Below are 21,058 nucleotides of genomic sequence, written 5' to 3' on the forward strand. Positions count from 1 at the left end.
TAGGCAAAAGTCGTACATTTACATTATTGTGGGCCCTCCCCTGAGCAAACACAATTAAAATAGCTAAAACAATTAACATAGACTTTGCAACATTAAGAAACTAAATTAAAGCATATCAAGGATTGACCGCATGACTGTTGTAAGTCCTTCTTTATTTCATATGACTTAATGCTGTTTTGAGGTAAACCTTTGATAACATAACATAACAACATCAAACACCATAATTTATTGCATAAAACTCTTTTTCAAAGTTTATAGCAAGAAATATATAATTGTGGCAAGTACATGAAAACTTGTTTTCAGAAGAGAAAAACCAAGTAAATAAAATTGACTTTATGAATACATAGTATTTTGCACATTTTAACAAAGTTCAGTGCATTTATAAGTATAAAGATAAAGTAAAACTGTATAGCTGAATCTCCACAGGGAAGACTTAGATTCCCAGCTGTCTGAGAAGACCTTTATACTCTCTTAAATGAATGTTTTATGTACTTACAAATTATTTTCAACAAAATTGTCTTTTAAACTTTTATAACAACATATCAATAAATCACTAGCTGTGTATATCATTGTGTCCTGACAATGGTCAATAGGACTGAAGATTATCTGCAATATGTTGTACATCTTTTAGTTTTTTTGTTTTTTTTATTTTGAATATATATGTGCACCTCATACATCAAATTTGAATACAAAAAATACTTACAGTACTACTGTGACCCCAATGTCTTTTTGCCTTGTAAAGATAAAGAACAAAACTGAGGGTTACTTGTTCATCGATTTAATTTATAGTGGACACTAGCTATATATAATTCCAATTCGGTATATCTCAACATCAAACATCATATGTCATACATCATACAACATACACATCACATTTACATCACGTCACATCACATCACATCACATCACATTTACATCACAGTCACCAAGCCCTGAAAGTATAAATACCCTACATCCCATACTATCATGAAAATATACAAAATGTATAGTTTTATACATTTGTAAGGTACACTTCATTAAGTACATTACAGTTCCTTAAATATACTTAATCTAATATTCTATCAACAGATCAGTCTATATGAATAGTTCATTCATTGTATCTCATCTAAATATATCATGTACACATAAAATACATCTTTAAATGTATTACATCATATTGTACCTGCATCTAGTGACCACTTAATCATTTACTTATAAAACAATATACATTATGCATGTAGCTCCAAAAATATATAAACAATGACATATAAATATAATTATAATAATATAACATATACCAATTGTGGATCAGACTCTGTAACTTTACCTCTGTCACTCACACTGTGATATCATCTCTGTACTGCAATTACTGTAAATAACAAACATCAGTGCATAACAAATAGAAACAGTGATTTCTAGGAATAACTATATAAGAACAAACACTCAAGAACAATACAAATTTATCAAAATAACTTTTATCATGCAATTATTTATTTATCTTATTAATCCACAACTGTATTTAATTACTATAAGTCTTCATTTAGCTGACATTAGAACTTTTAAGAACAAATGAATAAAACATACAAATACCAATTCCTCAATTCAAATCCTTATTAATAATCTTATTCTTTTATAACAACTTTCTATAACACAAAGAATAACCTCAAGTGACCCTTACTTTAGGAGAGAAACGTTATGGTTGAGAAAATAGCAAATTTGGTCAAGGGGACCACGGATTTATAATTTATCACGGATTTATAATAAAAATCCGTGAGGGGACATAATCACCCAAAGATTAAAATCAAACAAGACCGACAGAGTTACCTTTCTTGGAAAATAGCAAAACACTTAAAATACACTACTGTAATATAGATCTTCAATACAGTTATTAACTCTATGGTTTAACTAATTTAATAACTCTCTTAAAACACATCAAAAATAAATATGCATGCAAGGTCTATGTAAAACAGAAACATTGTGTCCCTGATATAACTCGATCATGCTACTCTTCAGTGTAATTAGCTAGATTTTCATTACCTCTAAGTCTAAGCATGTGAAAATACTTGTAGCCTAGTATAAAAGAAAACTTTTAAATGAAAATGATATACAGTATATAAATTTGGCAAATAATGTCCGAAGATCAATTCTTTGACGACGGGGCTTTATCCTTGAACCACGGTGCCGTATCTTGACCGGTCAAAATTGTTGTAAGCACGCTTTTTTCAACGTGACTAGATGTGGCCATGAAAACAGCTGAAAACATTTGACCAATCAAACAGGAGATATAAATGTAGCCTTTTATTTGATTGGCAGTTGCGTTTTGACGTTCCTAAAAATAGAAACGAGCACTTGCCAATGTTAAAGGATTATTATTGTGTGGAGAAGCGAACAATATCAATCTTGCGATCTGCGAACAAATATGTCTAATTTTGGATACGCTGGCCACGGATTCTCATTGAAGGCTCTCCTTGAGGATCCAAACTTACAAACGGCTCCAAGTTTTAACAATGGTAAGCGACTGATTTCTACATATTTTGACATAAAATTTCTACCACCGTCTATCGTGTTTACAGTACGTATGTTGTGTGACCTATTTACAGTACGCATATTATATATGTACTTGGGTACATCTGCACTTAGCTAATTTTCAGTTTTTGGGCATCGGTTACGGGTAGTGGGAAGTAAGAAAATCGTTTTGCTGGTATTTTTGGAAAGAAAAATTTTTTTTTGGTTTTTTTTTAAAAAAAAGTAAAACAAGAAAGTTATTTAAAAACCCTGCGGGAAAAAACCAAAAAAATTTTTGGCCCCGTTTTTTAAACCAAAAACTTGAAACAACCAAATTTACGTTCAAAAATTTACTGAGGGGCCAAAAAAAAAAAAATTTTTTTTTTAAATTGTTTTAAAAGTTTTTTTGAGATAAAAAATTTTTGCAATTGGTATGGGGATATCAAAAAAGGGTTTACCCAGAAGGAAAAAATATCAAAGAACCAAAATTTCTCAAGTTAAAGTAAATTACCTTAAAAAGCAAAAGAGCAAAAAAAATGGGTAGGTGATAAAAATACAGCAAAATTTTCATTAATCAACCCATTTCCCACATACATGTATATATTAATTTAAACTTTTTTCTTTTTTAATTTTTTCCTCATTTTGGGGTTTTTTGAATGTTTTTTTACTTTTTTTTAAAATTTTTGTAATTTTTTCTCGTTTTTTTTCTTAAATGTTTTTGCTCATCTGGAGGCATGCAGCAGCTTTAAAATTTTGTTGAAAGTGCTGTACAAATATTTGACGTCATATTTTGATATAAGTCATATTAATTTTGTTACGACATCCATGGCCACTGCATGGAGGTTCGAATCCCTATAGGGACTTTAATGGCTTATGGAACATCAATGGTTTTACACAGGTGTCCACTTGTGCCTAAATCAACAGAAATAATGCGCTTAGGGGTCCCTGAAGTCTTCCTCTGCCACTGAAGCTGAAAAGTCACCATATGACTTCTTCTGTTTGGTGTAAACCCCCCCCCCCCCAAAAAAAAAGAAAAAAAAAGATATTACTTTGGTGCTGAGACTTTTTACAGACCTTTATTTGTTACTGTCTGGAAAACTATACACTTGTTGAATGTAAACAGTATACTCATTGAATATAAACAATATACTCGCTGAACATAAACAATATACTCAGTGAACATAAACAATATACTCGCTGAACATAAACAATGCACTCGCTGAACATAAACAATATACTCGCTGAACATAAGGCCAAAATTAAAAATATGTTTGTTTGCTGTCTCCCTACCTACCCATAAAAAACAGGCCTGCCCAAAAGTTTTTATTGCCTCCTGAGCAAGAAAGTTTTTATTAATTATCCCAACTCATTCAACTCACATAAACCAACCAGTTTGTTAACAGAATAGTACTTTGATATGGAAAACAGAAGATAGAAAATATAAATCAGAAGGTTTAAACACTGTTTATAGGATTTTACTTTCTCATGAGAAATATAAGGATAACTATGTACAATTTTTAGAATAAAAAATATTCTGCCTACCTACCTACCCAATTCGGGAGACAGCAAACAAGGAATATTTTTAATTTGGCCTAAACAATATTCTCACTGAACATAAACAATATACTCGCTGAACATAAACAATATACTCGCTGAACATAAACAATATACTCGCTGAACATAAACAATACACTCGCTGAACATAAATAATATACTCGCTGAACATAAACAATATACTCGCTGAACATAAACAATATACTTGCTGAACATAAACGATATACTTGCTGAACATAAACAATATACTCGCTGAACATAAACAATATACTCGCTGAACATAAACAATATACTCGCTGAACATAAACAATATACTCGCTGAACATAAACAATATACTCGCTGAACATAAACAATATACTCGCTGAACATAAACAATATACTCGCTGAACATAAACAATATACTCGCTGAACATAAACAATACACTCGCTGAATGCAAACAATATTCTCGCTGAACATAAACAATACACTCGCTGAACATAAACAATACACTCGCTGAACATAAAAAATATACTCGCTGAAAATAAACAATATACTCGCTGAACATAAATAAATATACTCGCTGAACATAAACAATACACTCGCTGAACATAAACAATATACTCGCTGAAAATAAACAATATACTCGCTGAAAATAAACAATATACTCGCTGAACATTAACAATACACTCGCTGAACATAAACAATATACTGCTGAACATAAACAATATACTCGCTGAACATAAACTCGCTGAACATAAACAATATACTCGCTGAACATAAACAATATACTCGCTGAACATTAACAATACACTCGCTGAACATAAACAATATACTCGCTGAACATAAACAATATACTCGCTGAACATAAACAATATACTCGCTGAACATTAACAATATACTCGCTGAACATAAATAATATACTCGCTGAACATTAACAATACACTCGCTGAACATAAACAATACACTCGCTGAACATTAAACAATACACTCGCTGAACATAAACAATACACTCGCTGAACATAAACAATATACTCGCTGAACATAAACAATATTCTCGCTGAACATAAACAATATACTCGCTGAACATAAACAATACACTCGCTGAACATAAACAATATTCTCACTGAACATAAACAATATACTCGCTGAACATAAACAATATTCTCACTGAACATAAACAATATTCTCACTGAACATAAACAATATACTCGCTGAACATAAACAATATACTCGCTGAACATAAACAATATTCTCACTGAACATAAACAATATTCTCACTGAACATAAACAATATACTCGCTGAACATAAACAATATTCTCACTGAACATAAACAATATTCTCACTGAACATAAACAATATTCTCACTGAACATAAACAATACACTCGCTGAACATAAACAATACACTCGCTGAACATAAACAATATACTCGCTGAACATAAATAAATATACTCGCTGAACATAAACAATATACTCGCTAACATAAACAATACACTCGCTGAACATAAACAATATACTCGCTGAACATAAACAATACACTCGCTGAACATAAACAATACACTCGCTGAACATAAACAATATACTCGCTGAACATAAACAATACACTCGCTGAACATAAACAATACACTCGCTGAATGCAAACAATACACTCGCTGAATGCAAACAGTACACTCGCTGAATGTAAACAATTCACTCATTTAATGTAAACTGTACACACGCTGAATGTAAACAATTAAATAATGTAAAAAAAAAATCATTCACAAAGTAAACAGTACACTCACTGACTATAAACAATACATTTACAAAGTAAACAGTACACTCACTGAATGTAAACAATACACTCACTGAATATAAACAGTACACTCACTTAAAAGTAAACAATACACTCGCTGAATGTAAACAATACACTCACTGAATACAAACAATAAACTCAGTGAAAGTTAATGTAACACTCACTCAATGTAAACAATACACTCACTGAATGTAAACAGTACACTCACTGAATGTAAATAATTAAATAATATAAAAAAAATGATACACTTGCTGAATGTAAACAATACACTCACTCAATGTAAGCTGTACAGTCACTGAATGTAAACAATACACTCACTCAATGTAAACAATAAACTCAGTCAATGTAAACAATACACTTTAAATATAAACAATACACTTACTTAAAGTAAACAATAAACTCACTCAATGTAAACAATACACTCACTCAATGTAAACAATAAACTCAGACAATATAAACAATACACTCAGTCAATGTAAACAATACACTCAGTCAATGTAAACAATACACTCACTCAATGTAAACAATACATTCACTCAATATAAACAATACACTCACTGAATGTAAACAATACACTCACTCAAAGTAAACAATACACTCACTCAATGTAAACAATAAACTCACTCAATGTAAACAATACACTCAGTTAATGTAAACAATACACTCACTCAATGTAAACAATAAACTCACTCAATGTAAACTATACACTCACTCAATGTAAACAATACACTCACTCAATGTAAACATCAATTTGAATGCCAGTATTGCCAGCACTGTTAGTTGTACTGAAATTGCACATTTATAAAAATGGGTTCTGATGAAGATCATACATGTTTGATCGAAACTAGTAGACTTTAATAAATTATTTTAACCTATTAGGTGGTGACATGTGGTTTCTCTTTGTCCTCCACTACCTCTAGTTTATTTATAAATATTGAGAGATAGCTTTTTTATGCTCCCACTATTCTGATGGGAGCAGGGAGCATATAAATTTGCATCTGAACAAAGTAGTGGAATCTTGGGACATACTAGTTCTTTAGACAAATTGCAAGTTAAAATTTGTTCTGAGGAAATACAGTTACATGTACATGTTTATATCAATTAATAATCAATTAATAATTTACATGATGCATGAAGTAGAGCTAAAGCTAACTCTATGTGAGTGAAATTTTAAATACAGATTGCATTCATGTAAAGAAGATGTAACCATGCATGTAGATTTTATGTAATTTATTGTCTGTAAAATGTTAACATTAAATGGGTTTATCTCCTCAAGCAGATAGGTACTGTATTAGTCATTTTTTATGCAAATTAACAAGCATGGTTCATTAATTCTTCAAATAAACTGCAAGTAAACATGCAAGTCTATAGCAAGCAGGTAAGCAGACAAAATCCCCAACAAGCCGGTAAACAGACAAGTCCACAATAAACAGGTAAACAGACAAGTATACAACAAGCAGGTAAACAAACAAGCTTATGACAAGCAGGTAAACAGACAAATCTACAACAAGCACTTTTAGCAAGTAAACAGACAAGTTTACAACAAGCTGGTAAACTGTCAATTCAGTTGTTACCTCTGATAGCATTCATAACAGATAAGTATACAACAAGCAGGTAAACAGACAAGTTTAGGACAAGCAGGTAAACAGACAAATCTACAAGGGGCAGGTAAATAGACAAGTTTACAACAAGAAGGTAAACTGGCAATTCAGTTGTTACCTCCGATAGCATTTATAACAGGGACATCTTATTTATACAAGTACAATGTACATATATATTTTTTTATCAATTAAATACAGTGTGTGAGACCCTAACAACACTGTTTAAATAGTTACAATATACTTAAGTCCAGACTGAGGTATATTATATTTAAGCCACATTTTATATTTTCAGGGGGCAACAATGTTAAGAAACCTGGTAAAGTTGGAAACTATATGCCAAATGCCAACTCGGCTTTCCTTGGCTCTAACCTTTGGGACAAACCTTCTGGTAATGATGGATCTGCATTCGACCTTGAGTACATGGATTTAGATGAATTCCTCTCAGAGAATGGGATTCCAGTAAATCTTGATGAAAATGATGAAGCTGAGGTGAGTAGACAGTGGATATAACTAGTTTGATTTAGTAGTAGTATTTGTCAATCATGTGAGAATAAATTTATACATGTATATTAAATTATTAATTTTGAAAAAAATATTAAAGCAATTCAATCATTAATATCTTTGAACTCACATGAACTACATTCATTTTTAAATGCAATTCTTGAGTTAAAAGTGTTAAAATGCTTTTCAATTTAGGTAAAATAAAAACAGATTGATACTCTAACATTTTACACACAATTTGTTGGTCCAGACTTACATCAAATGGTACAAAATTTAATTATCAAAATAAACTTGATGGAGTCCTTTTAATTCAAGAGCCATTTTAAGTGCTTGTTAAGTATGGTGGCTTGATTGGCTTGAACTGATTCACCATCAATTGTCTTTTCAGACTATCAGTTTATTAGCTAGCGCTCTTGCGAAAACTCCTCCGGGCTCGCCCCAGCGTGAGACAAACGGAATATGTATATCACCGGAGAGTCCAAACCGAGACATTGGCTTAAAGACAGTGAAGAAAGCATCGAACATAGGTTACCTACCAGAGAGCCCAGTCAACAAGGCTACAATATCCCCACTATCTTTGAGCCCAGTCTCCTCACCCAGAACTTCGGAGCCACAGTCTGCTATTGAAAGATGTAAGTTTATTTTCCTGTATGCATGTAGTTGTAATGTGTGACAAGTTTTCTTGTAATAATTTATAGTGCTTTAATGAAAAACGAATTTGGTAGGAAACATTTAATTGTAAAATTCAGTAAAAAACACTAGACCCTAAAATTTGTACCAGGGGCAGCATAATCAGTGGTCTGTGTTTCCCAGGTTGTCCAACAGTCTGTATGGACAAGTAATGTACTTTATAAATATCTAACCTAACAGTAAAGAAATAATTTCCCTATTACAGGTCAAACAAAATTGGTCTTTCTTAAAAACTACCAGTTTATATATTATTCAAGAAATTTATATTCATATTGTGACCACCTATAGTGTGTAGAATTTTAAACACAACACATCTGCTTTGTGTGAAGTCAAAACATGTTCTACTTATTTTTACAAAGAGACTGTGTAGCAATTATCAATCTTTTCTTATATCATATTTGAGCACTGTACATGTATATATTTGATATTTGTTTAATATTTTATGGCACTATTGTCAGCAAATGATTCTCTTTTTTTGTGATCATTTTAGTTAAAATGTGAAGGCCGTGCATTAGTAACCCTCGCTTGTAAAAGAATAAAGTTAATTTATGCATTGAAACCATGGCAATAGTATAAAGTATTTTGCTCTGTAAAGTTGCTTTGACATTTTTATATAAATTTTCCTCTTGGGTAAATTGTCCGCTTTTCTGAAAACTGTCTTCAATTCAGGAAAATATTCTGAGAAATTCATTTATATTTCTGTTATAACTGAGCTTAAGTTCTCTTTTTTGATTAAATTACTGATTCTGAACAGCAGTTTTCTCTCCTTTGCTGATGTATTATAGAAATGTGATAAAATAGATGTTTTACAAATAGTTGGAAGATCAGCATGAAATTTGTGACATATGACAATACGTCTTTGCTTTGCACTCACAATGTTAGCGGCAAACCTTGAACTTGAAAAGTTAATAACATTGTGATATTAACTCTCTGTTTTATGAAACATCAGTGGATGTTTGTGACAGTTACCATTTGTATTGGGTTTCAGCAATTAAGCGACACACCTTGATTTATATTGTACCTGATGAATTAATATTCTTAGATGTCTCATATTTCTTTAGAATCAATACTCTTGTCTTAAATTGTCTAAAGTTCAAGGTCATTTTGTTTCTTGAAAGGAAATGAATACTGGAATTGCAAAAATATTAATCAATATGGTGATAGTGTTGGTTAACTGCGGTAGTTCACTGTTGATGTGACAAGAAAAGACAGAATATTTTTCCATTTTTAATGTAAAACAGTTTTTTTTGCATGCCAAACAGGTTTAAGACTGTTTCACACAATACAAGTTTTAATATACAAATATACACTAAGGTTTAATTAAGATATTATTTGTGTAGTTGTATTAAATAAATACTGGTATATATTTTTTGTTTGCCATTTTACTTTGCCTTTTTTTTTGCTTCTGTATATCATGTTAAATCTGATATGGAAACATTAAAAGAAATTATAAAAAAATGCTTAAAGATGAAATTTTTTATTTCATGATTTTGTAAAACAGATATGTTTAGTAGTATCAAGGTTTTTGTAAGTTTAAAAAACTATAAAATGCAACAAATAAATCTTCAAAAAGCACAGACTTTGATAAATTAAAAAGCTATTATCTGTTAAGAATTTCTGGAGATAAGTTTTAAAGGGACTCCACTGAGGTTTTTTAACATGATGGGACTGGATTTTTTTTCAAGATTAGTGTTCCATTTGATGTAGGTTTAGACCAATGACTTGTGTGCGAAATTTTAGATCATTCATAGCAATGTTTTCACTCAAATCAGGCTAACAATAGCACAAAGATACAGTTATCAAATATAATTTCATTTTATATTTCTTAATAATATTTTGCCCAACAAATTCATGTAAGAAATTAAAATTTTATGTTTTTAGGCCTTTGACCTAAGTGGAGTTCCTTTAAAATAGAAATTATTTCAACAAACCTGCTTTTAATAGCAAATAGCAAATGATATTATCAAATCAGCTTTTAATTATGAAATAACCTTTGAAATTCACAGAAAAGAAAGCCAAAGTACTGTGTTGTAATTTTGCTGTTGTTTGTGCTGGTACCAGTTTTGTATTGTGTTGTTGTGTTACTATTAATAGATCTGATGGACGATGATTTTGGTGTGAAACTACCACCGAAAGTCTCTGTTGTTACTCTAGATGAAGTTATGGGTAAGAAACCGAGCACAAGTTCCCCTGACAAGCGCAAGTCTTCGTTCATGAGTTATGATGAAGATGAAGATCAAATAGCCACTATTCCAGGTAAAAATATTGGGAAGAATGGTTAACTTTATTTGCTGTAAAAACAGAAATGTTGTGAACAATATGTGGTAATTATTTCTTTCAGATGTATTACAGAAAAAACTAAAAGGCTAAATCTGCTTGTACATGTATAAGAGAATATTTCGAAATCTTAAGCACGTTGGCCAACTTGATAATGAGAAACTCGGAACAGTTATTAGCAACTGCCAGCAGATAGTGAAAAATCAATATTTTCCTCAACCATACATTGTATATACATATAACTTATCATTAAAACATATGATATGTCTGAAATTTTTTTTAAAAAACGAGTCTGTTCACAGAAATGTCTGTTTTTACAAGCTCTTATAGTCACATATTTTGTACCGGAATGAAAATGTTGACATTTTCTGTTTTTATTGAAACATTTCTAATTTATTTGTATGAATATTTTAAACTCAAGTTCAACTGTTGTCTATTGAAAAAACAATTTCATTGTTTTGTCCTTCCTTATTTCAGATGCAATTACATGTATACATGTATTTTATAAGTAAATGCACTAGTTTTTTTTACAAGGCTGTTTAAAATGTCAGCAATTTCATTACATTTCCGTTGTTTTTACTTCAAGAAATATTTGCTTACTTTAAGCTTATTTTAAGCCTAAAAGTGCTAAATATCTTTAATGGACTTTCTGAAAACTTGCAGTCAGGACATAACCATTCAATACTTAAACGGAAAAATTTGAAATAATTTCTTCAAGTTTTATTTACATATTTTCTGTTTGAATACATACAAATACATGAGAAAATACATGTCAATTACAGTTTTTAATAGTGAACAGTGCAGACTTTGATTAGAATTTTGTACAAAAATATTGGTCCAGACGTACATCAAATGTACGCAAGTCACAAAAAATATTTCCAGTCCTTTTAAATAATGTTTATATATAAAAATAGTATGAAAATATAAAATATATTTCGGGGTCGAAACTAGCATTACTGAAGAAAAGGTAAATGTCTAAAAGATGGAAATATGGCCAAGGAACTGTAAAAATGATTTAGTGATTTACAGAAACTGCATGATTGGCCTACATCAGTATAATTATGGTTAACAGTGAAAATGTGATGTCAGTCCTTTTGACCAGTTAAATAATTATGTTTTTAGCTCTCATTTCATTGCAGAATTCTTTGTGCATTAACACCATAATTTACAACTTAAGTGTTTTGATCTTGTATGAAAACAAATAATGAAAGAAATTAAAGATTGTGAAAATGGTTGTTGTTTGTGAGATGAGGAAATAATGCAAATATTTCTTGAAGTTTATTTTCAGATTTTGAGTGTACGTTTATAAAACTGTTTAAAAAACCAGTCTAGAAAATTCTTGAAAAAAAAAAACAGTCCAACTTTTGAAGAAATTCATTGGACAACTCAATGCTACCAATTGGTTGCTTGAGTTAGAGACCGGGCTTAAACAGTTTTATAAGCTGGGAACCAAACCCTGTTAATAACCACTATTCTCTTCTAATTTTTAGAACAGCAGTCCATGTTCCTGAACTTCACATATATTTTGTGTATAACAAAAAGTTGAAAAAAAGAGTAAAAAATAAAAATCAGTATTACTTTATAAAATGGTTAGCAATGTTTCCACCTTTACTCAATTGTAGTATACATGCAGAACAACCCATCAGTACATCACAATGATTATCCGTCACCTCAGTCTCTGGATGTGTACGCTTCAAATTCTATGAAGAATTGGGAAGCATCTAATAGTTCAAATCATAGTAGTATTGGTAGTGAGGATGGAGACGTAGAGCTTATGAACTCTCTACCAGGTAAATAACAATATTGCTGAAAAATATGTAGACCCGCGCCCCTCACCCTTGCATCACCCAGGTGTTGTTATGTTTCTGTACAAATATGATATATGGTTATGTATGGTTATGAAATGTGGGGATTGTAAACTAAAATATAAACAGTCAACAAAATTAAGGCAAGATTCTGTGAACTATTTGAAACCCAAACTGCTCTGCAAAGGAAACAAGCCTTGTTGGGTTTTTAATACATATGTATCTGCAGAAGATATATATAGCTTCTATAAACATGTTGGGCGTCAGTGGCCGAGTGGTTAAGGTCGTTGACTTCAAACCACTTGCCCCGCACCGCTGTGGTTTCGAATCCCTACAGGGACTTTGGATTCTTTCATGTGAGGAAGCTATCCAGCTAGCTTACAGAACCACCGTTACATAGGCTTGAAATAATGCACGGAAGGGCACCTGAGGTCTTCCTCCACCAGTAAAGCTGGAACGTCGCGATATGACCTATACTGTGTCGATGTGACGTAAAACCCAAAAACAAACAAACCATAAACATGTGTTATATTTTGGTTAGTTCAGGAAGCGATGTGTTTGGTCTCTTGATGTGCGTGATCTCTGGATATTGGGCTCTTTTATTTTAATTCTGCCCCAAGGTATGTCATTCTATAGACCATTTGTTTGAGGCAAATGTTTCTTAATATCTCTGGCAGTGTAGTGATCTGTCAACTTACTTAATGAGATGATGAGGATAGTTAGGAAAACATTTATGTTATGTTGTCATTTTAAAAGGCTGTGTTGTGCAGGTTAACATCTGTTGCTATTTGTTGTGTTACTGCTTAATTTTAAAACTGTCTTTTGTAATAGTGGAAATGTTCCTCAGTGGTTGTACAGTTGGGTTAGCATTCAGTTGAATCAAACGCCTGTAAAGAGATTTTGCTGCAAATCAAAGCAAATAAATAAAAAGTTAAATGGAAATCCTATTTTTTCCCTAATTATGAATAATGAAAAATATTTTGAAGGAGTGATTAAAGACATTTTGTTAATTTGTTTATTAAACATATTTGTTTACCTGATGTAACACATTTGCCAAAATAACAGTGTTGACTTGTTTTTTACAACTTATATAAAAGTACATCATTTTGGTTACATATGTTAACTTTTTAATCCTTACCCCTTCTAAAAGTCTTAAATGGACACATCCAACTTTCGATTTGGACCAATCCATTCAGGATTTAAGGGGAAATTCCAAACATGTATTGTCAAGGCAAACAGTGCAGACAACGATCAGATAGCATGGAAGTACTGATTCATTTTGGTTGGCACTGGTGGCATGGTTAGAATTTTTTGCCGCAAGCAGACAAATGGTTACATATGTGTTAAACCTTTGTCACATAAACATATTTTGGCAGTACACGTTTTAGAATATGTAAATATGATTATGTACTTTTATATAAACTAAAAAAAACTGTTTCCTTCCTAATTAAGTAAATAGCCATTTTGAGTCTTGAAATAAATTGTGATTATTATTTTGACATTATTTATTTGAAATTAAAATATTTTTCATGCATTTTTATCTTGATTAGAGATGTGAGAAACAAAATCGGATAACAGTTCTGTATAAAATCTGTGAATTAGTCAAATGAAAATATGATGAATGTGAAGTTCAAGAAAGGCTGCCAACATTTAGTGTAGAATAAACATTTGAAGACTATCACATATAGATATGTTAAAGAAAATCCCTTACCCTACCTTATAACTGTTTTAAACGGACTTACCTATCTTTCAATCTGGACAAGACCATTTGTTATTTGTAGGGATTTTTTTCAAAATATGTATTGCATGAATAGCTAACACTGTGCAGACCATGATCAGATAGCATGGCTGTGCTGGCTGACTTGGGCCTGCACGTGGCATATGGGTTGGTTCAGTTTGCTGCCAGCAGTACAGCAGGGGCCAAGGTTATTAAGAAATATTCTAAGCTCAAAGTCGGATCTCAGGCATTTCATTGGCCAGAAACAGGCACAGAATGTGAATTGACCAATGAAAACCCTAAGATTCGAGCTTGATCTCAGGGATGGGTTTTATAACCTTGAGGCCAGGTTAAGGTTTTACAAGATAATCAGTTAAGTCACAAGGTCTGTGACAAGGACCACCTTCCATTTTATTCTATGACTATTTAAAGATTCAACCTTTGTAATATATTCAATTTTGATTCTGCAAATGAAGGCTTCTTGTCGTTGCAGACAATTTCATGACTTTTTCAGTACTTGCCTTAAAGTTTGTGGTCTAGTTGAAAATAAAAATGAAATGCTTAGTAGGGAAAAATATCATATCATACTGTAAAACCTTACCCTGTTGGAATCGACAGTGATTTAAGCCTTTGCCACCAGTACAGACATAAGTGCAGACTTGCCAGACTTAGGCTCTTACTGTTGCCTGGCTTACTTAAATTTTTACCTTGATATACCTAGATATTGATAATCATTTATGAGTGGCTCTGGAACTTCCTTTAATGAAAGCTGGACAAGTCCATCAAAGAAATTGAGTGGGTTAAGGTAAATTTGAATTATGGCCTCCAACTTTACACAAGTTGACGCATATTTCATTGCCGTTCCTAGGTATCAACTATCCCTTTATATGGTTATAAGGTATCTTTGATAGGGTCATATGTTTAATAACAAGTTTTAATGTAATCTTTGCATGAATGTATTATGGTTTTAAAAAGTTGGCAGGAACACGATATAGGTGAAAGACTCGGTGTACATTTAGGTATTTACCAGAATCTGTCAGACACCTGACGCTGTTGTTGTCAAGTATTATACTATATAATTATGTGTTATTTATCTCCTATTAGATAACACTTTCTGCATGTCATGATATTATTTTAAGACCGTTCTGTAAATGCCATGCATTTCCTTTCATGCTTTAAAAGGCAGGAGTGCATGTTGCAAGGCAGATGTTTATAGGGTTAGTCAGGACATTATGGGAGAATTCTTATTAATTAAAGGGATGAACTTCAAAGACGATTTCATGCGTGCTGCTGAAAACTTATATAACGTTAAGAATCAATATGTACAAATAGAAAGACAATGTAGTACATTGTATACCTATACTGAAATTGTATTAATGTCTTGCATTTGCTTACATTTGTACTGTGCCCTCTTACATGTTCAGCAGGTTATCATTTGGAACAAAGTCAAATATTTTTTACAGACTGCCCATGTAATTAGGTAGTACAGCTGATAAGGATATTTAGAATGGTTACTCAATTCTTGCACATTTTCGGTTAACAAAAATACATTATTGAGACCAGTCTGAGGTTGTAGTATTCATGTTGCAAGTATCATAGTAAAGTTGTAGTAGGAGAAAGTTACATTTGACCTTATTCATTATTATACAGTCAGGTATAGACATTTAGTGGTCATACCTGTTAATTAGTGACAATTAGCTGACAATTGTTATAGATTTATGTCCATAATTTCACAGGTATTTTGGTGATGAACTCATTCCTGCCAACATTTTTTATCTAGTTATATAAAATGGTATCTCTCAAACGTTGTAAAACGAACAGTTTAAGTATGGAACTTACTTATTTGAGATAGAATCTCATTATAATTTAAGGCACATTAGTTGGTAGTCAGGGGCAAGTAAATCTGCTAAGCTACTCTGCAGAATAATGTCCCCTTTTCTTCTTTACTTAAACTATTGTTTTCTTTTTAAGCTGCCAGTGTTATTGGCTCCTTAACCCTCTCCAAGCTAAATATCTTAAATGGACTTGTTCATCTTTCATTCTGAACGAAACCATTCATTATTTTTAGGGAATTTACTACTTAATGCAAGCCTTTGCACACTATATATCTTAAATGGACTTGCAAATCTTTCAATTTGGACAAGACCATAAATCAGTTTCAGGGAACCATATTGTATCCTGACTGAATAGTGAACTGTGCAGAGTAAATATAAAAAATTTTTAATCAATATTGTTGATAACGTGATTAAAAGAGGGGTTTATAATTACATCATGAAGGTTTTTCAAGCATGATCTTTCAGAAGAATAATGAATTATTCTGGTATATTTCCTTTAGTAAACTGTAATGTAATTAATATGTATGCAGTATTCAAACTTCTGTAAAATTTGCAGGACAAGAAAATTTTGATCCAACAAGCAGAAAGTTCTCAGAGGAAGAGCTGAAACCCCAGCCGATTATCAAAAAATCTAAGAAGGTAAAATATATATAAAACAAATTTTCTTTTTAAAAAAAAAACACCAAAAAAAAACCAGCAACAATTTCTAAGAGAAAGTCCTATCATGTGTTATACAATAGCTGCAGTTAAAGATTTGTATATTAACAATTTAAATAATATGAATTTGTGCATGCTTAATTTAAGTATCTTTAAACGGTAAACCTAAAGCATAGTTTTGATGGTAAGCATCATTTATATGAAAATGCATTATTTTTATTCAAATTTCATTAATAAAAGGTAATTCCTATCGATACTGTACAAGATACAAAACGTTAAAGTAGGCATGAAAAATAAAAGGCTTTTGGGCTGTTACAGGTGTTTGTTGATGATTATAATAAGGATGACCGCTACTGGCAAAGACGTAAGAAGAACAACATTGCTGCGAAACGATCACGAGACGCAAGACGAGTCAAGGAAAATCAGATTGCAATGCGAGCTTCATTCTTAGAACAGCAAAACGATGATCTTACAGAAGAAGTAGAAAAAATTCGTCAGGAGAATGAAGAGCTTCGAAGAAGGTTATCAAAATATGAGAAAGTGTAATTCCCTGTCAGAAGAAGTTCTATCATAAAATCATCGTCATTTTTTTTTTTATTTGGCAGACGTCGTTTTTTCACAAACATTATCACCTTGATCAGTGGCAGAATAGTCGAAGCATTTGAAACAGTATATCTATTGTTTTGATAGTGTGGTCTGTAAATATTGTTCAAATTTCACATCAAATACTTGGAATATTCTGTTACGAATGGGAAAACAAGATGTTTTCAGCTCATGACTGTATATGGTTTTGTAGTGTATATATAATGTATTGCATATGTCATATTGATATAAGAAAAATTTAGAATTATTTTTTATGAAAAATACAAAAAAAAAAAGACAAAAAAAAAGTTGTAGATTAGATGCGCGTGTGTCTGAGTGAATATTTAGCATCACATGTTTGTGTTCTTTATCTTCAGAATGTAGCACTGTTAGTATATTGTTCTTGTACAGAATTCAGAATTTCATATAAACATGACTGTATATTAAAAAAGAATATCATGTGTTGATTCGGTGTGATTGCCTCTTTTTATGTGTGATAAGTTATGAACTTTTCTCAAAAAAAAAAGATAAAAAAGATTCCACTGTTAACATGGTACAAAATGTTTTGGATGAATATTGAAAAAATCAGAAAAAGATCTTAGTTTGAAATAAAATTCTGTGTGCTTTAGTAAAGAATGAGAAACTGATACAGATCTGATGTATATACACAATGTAAATGCAAATGCTTTTCCTGATTACAGTAAATGGTGATAAGAAAAAATATAGATTTTTATTTTTAATATCAAAGCATTGCTGATAAAAAAAAATAAGAAGAAGAAATAAGAGATTCTTATATTTACTATAAAGGCATTGCTATTTTTACTCTTACCAATCGAAATATCTTAGATTAGACTTGCCCATCTTTTAATCTGGACAAAACTATTTATCTTTTTTTTTGGGAAACTTTAAAAGAATGTATTGACGGAATAGGAAACAGTACAGACTAGAAATTACTCAATGGCAAATTACCTGAACAATCTTGTGCTTAGATGTGGCCTTTTTGTGCTTAGTTTAGTTATAGTGATCAATATTTTGTATGGCAGTCAAAATACTATTTTGTTAACATATTGTTACTTTTAAGATAGATGTTTTTATGTTTATTGCTTCTTTCTTCATGTGGTAGTTATCTAACATGCTCAAAAACCATAACTTAAACAGTATAAAGCTTATCTTTGTCCTTTCTGAAGAAGAAAACATTTATTCACTTCTAAGGCATAATGTGCCTTTAAAAATCTGGTTAAATCTAAATGTGCTGACTCTCTTCTCATAAATAAGTTTTACAGGAAATTAAGTTCAAGCTATAAAGACAGATTTGACGTTGAGATGACAACTGTTACTTATTGATAATTGACAGCTGTTACAAAGGTGAATTTTATCTAAGCCAGACTTAGTTTATGTGTACAAAATTATGTGAAGGTCAGCAGTTGAATATCATTTGATGATCAAGGCAAAAGGCAAAAGTATTTTTGAAATTTTATCTACATTGGTTTGACATCATATAAGAAATTATGAATTATAGAGGATTGTTTTTTTCAATCTCATCTTGGAAAGTCCAAAGCTATATTTTTCGTGTGTGTTATTTGTCTTCAGTAGGTATTCCTGCTAAATTGTTTTGTTTATATATTTGTTCAAACTCTTATCATATTGTTCATTTTGTAAAAATGACACATTGAATGTTTTTTTTTCCATATTAATTTTGAAATTTGGGATCAGTTTTGAAAAAACTTGCAAGCAGTTCTGAGACAGGTTTTGTTAATAAACTCATTGTTTTGATATGAGATAATTGTGAATAAATAAGAGATATATTAAAAAAAGTAAAATGCAAAAAAGGAAGAAGACAGATATTTGATAGTATAAGACAAATATTTGGTAAATGAGACAAACATAAGTTAATATAGGATAATTATAAGACAAATAGAAATACTTTGTTGAATGAGATAAATATGAGGTAATATAAGACAAGTATGAGATAAATATGAGATAAAATCTTGACATATGATATCATGAGAAGAATAAGTATTGAGCACTCTACGGTAAATAATATAGTGATTGTTTTGTAAAATCACAGAGATAGTGGGTGATAATTTTGCATTTAACTTAATACCTTTTATATTTTTTACATGTACATGTCTTTGGTTGTTGTTGTTTTCAGTATCCCATTTGAATACTATAGATAAAAGCTGAAATTACAGAGGAAAAGGATGATAATTTTGCATTACTTAAAATCAAAGACCTAATACATGTACATTAAAATTTTGTATTTGGTTGCTTTTTAGCTTTTTTTTCAGTAACATATGTGAAGATTTATCTTTGTTCAATGACAAATAAAAGTTGAACTCAGCTCCCCCCACCCATCCCCTACTGTAAGTTAGTCTAGTAGTGTCATTAGGCTAAATAAATTGATGTTTAGTGCAGATGTATCCACTAATTCTACTGACTTTATTAAGCCGCAGAGCTGAAGACAGGAAATGATTAATTTAGACCGCACATAAAATGCTAGATGGTCTCAGCTGTTGCTAATGATATTGATTCTCAAATCCTGACAAGCCAGTAATTGTCTCATTTTATATCAAAGATGACTTTCTCGTACTAGAGTTAATCTGACATTATCAAGTTATTTATAGCATTAATTACGCACTATATTTCAAAATCACATATGTGAAATAGCTTCGCATCACGAAAAGTAAAAATCTTTTATTTAGTAGGTACTGCATAAATGTGAAACTCCTGCATTAGCTATTATGCTTAATTTAATTTAATGATATGGTGGCAATGCTGATATCATAGATGTAAATGCAATGGAAGGCTATATTAGAAACTTGAGTAGTGGCATTAAGATGCTAGATGTAAATGTCTTATTGGGCTTGTTATTACAAATTTAAAGATATACATGTATTGGGCTTAAGTACAAATAATAATTATTTAACTATAGATATTGGGCTTAAAGTACATATTTATAGATATACATGAATGTATTTTGGAAAAGCATGTAACGTAAAGTTGTATACAGTGTACTTTATTTGGAATATTTTGTAATATTGCTAGTGATTATGTGAAAATCTTGCCTAGCTATACCAAATAGACTAACAACCAAGAATTGGTAATGTACTTTAAGCAAGATTGACATTATAATTTATAATATTGTAACTTGTATAGGAGAAATCATGCATTCATTGCCACTATAAGAAAACAGTTTTATGTAAACTTTTGTTAAAATTTAATAACACCTATGTTAAACCAAATTAAAAAAGATCATAAAAGTGCATTTTTATGAATTTGAGTTATAAAGGATTGCATGTATTTTACTTCCCATAGGCAAATATTAAAATAAAATGAGCACAACTCTTTACTTATTCAGTGCATTTATGCCATGTTTGTCTACAGCTGCTGTAGATATGTCATTATTATAATAAATCATCCTCTTTCTCTGTGGTTTTAACAGAATATTGAGAGTGACTTTGTGATTTACAACACATTTACTTGTACATTGTATTGTGATATGATAGCCAAGATTTATATTTCACTGTATATCTTTACTTAATATCTTTTTTTCCTTTTTACTTCAGTGTATTATGACTCTGTA

The 21,058-nt window shown here is 31.0% G+C and overlaps 1 protein-coding gene across 2 annotated transcripts; it reads left to right on the top strand.

Annotated features, from left to right (window-relative positions):
• Positions 1-2,315: 2,315 nt before the first annotated feature.
• Positions 2,316-19,762, top strand: LOC132724855 (hepatic leukemia factor-like). 2 transcript variants are annotated; one of them, XM_060709809.1, is made up of 7 exons: positions 2,316-2,489; positions 7,704-7,900; positions 8,301-8,544; positions 10,697-10,858; positions 12,502-12,669; positions 16,793-16,875; positions 17,212-19,762. In XM_060709809.1, the coding sequence occupies exons 1-7, from the start codon at positions 2,399-2,401 to the stop codon at positions 17,437-17,439; spliced, it is 1,173 nt and encodes a 390-aa protein (XP_060565792.1). In that variant the 5' UTR covers positions 2,316-2,398; the 3' UTR covers positions 17,440-19,762. The 2 variants fall into 2 exon arrangements, with proteins under 2 accessions (XP_060565792.1, XP_060565794.1); XM_060709811.1 differs by lacking the exon at positions 12,502-12,669 and having other exon boundaries at positions 2,317-2,489.
• The last annotated feature ends 1,296 nt before the right edge of the window (positions 19,763-21,058 follow it).

The sequence above is a fragment of the Ruditapes philippinarum genome, unplaced genomic scaffold, assembly GCF_026571515.1.
Source record: "Ruditapes philippinarum isolate M1 unplaced genomic scaffold, ASM2657151v2 ctg4587_1_1_1_1, whole genome shotgun sequence".
Classification (NCBI taxonomy): domain Eukaryota; kingdom Metazoa; phylum Mollusca; class Bivalvia; order Venerida; family Veneridae; genus Ruditapes; species Ruditapes philippinarum.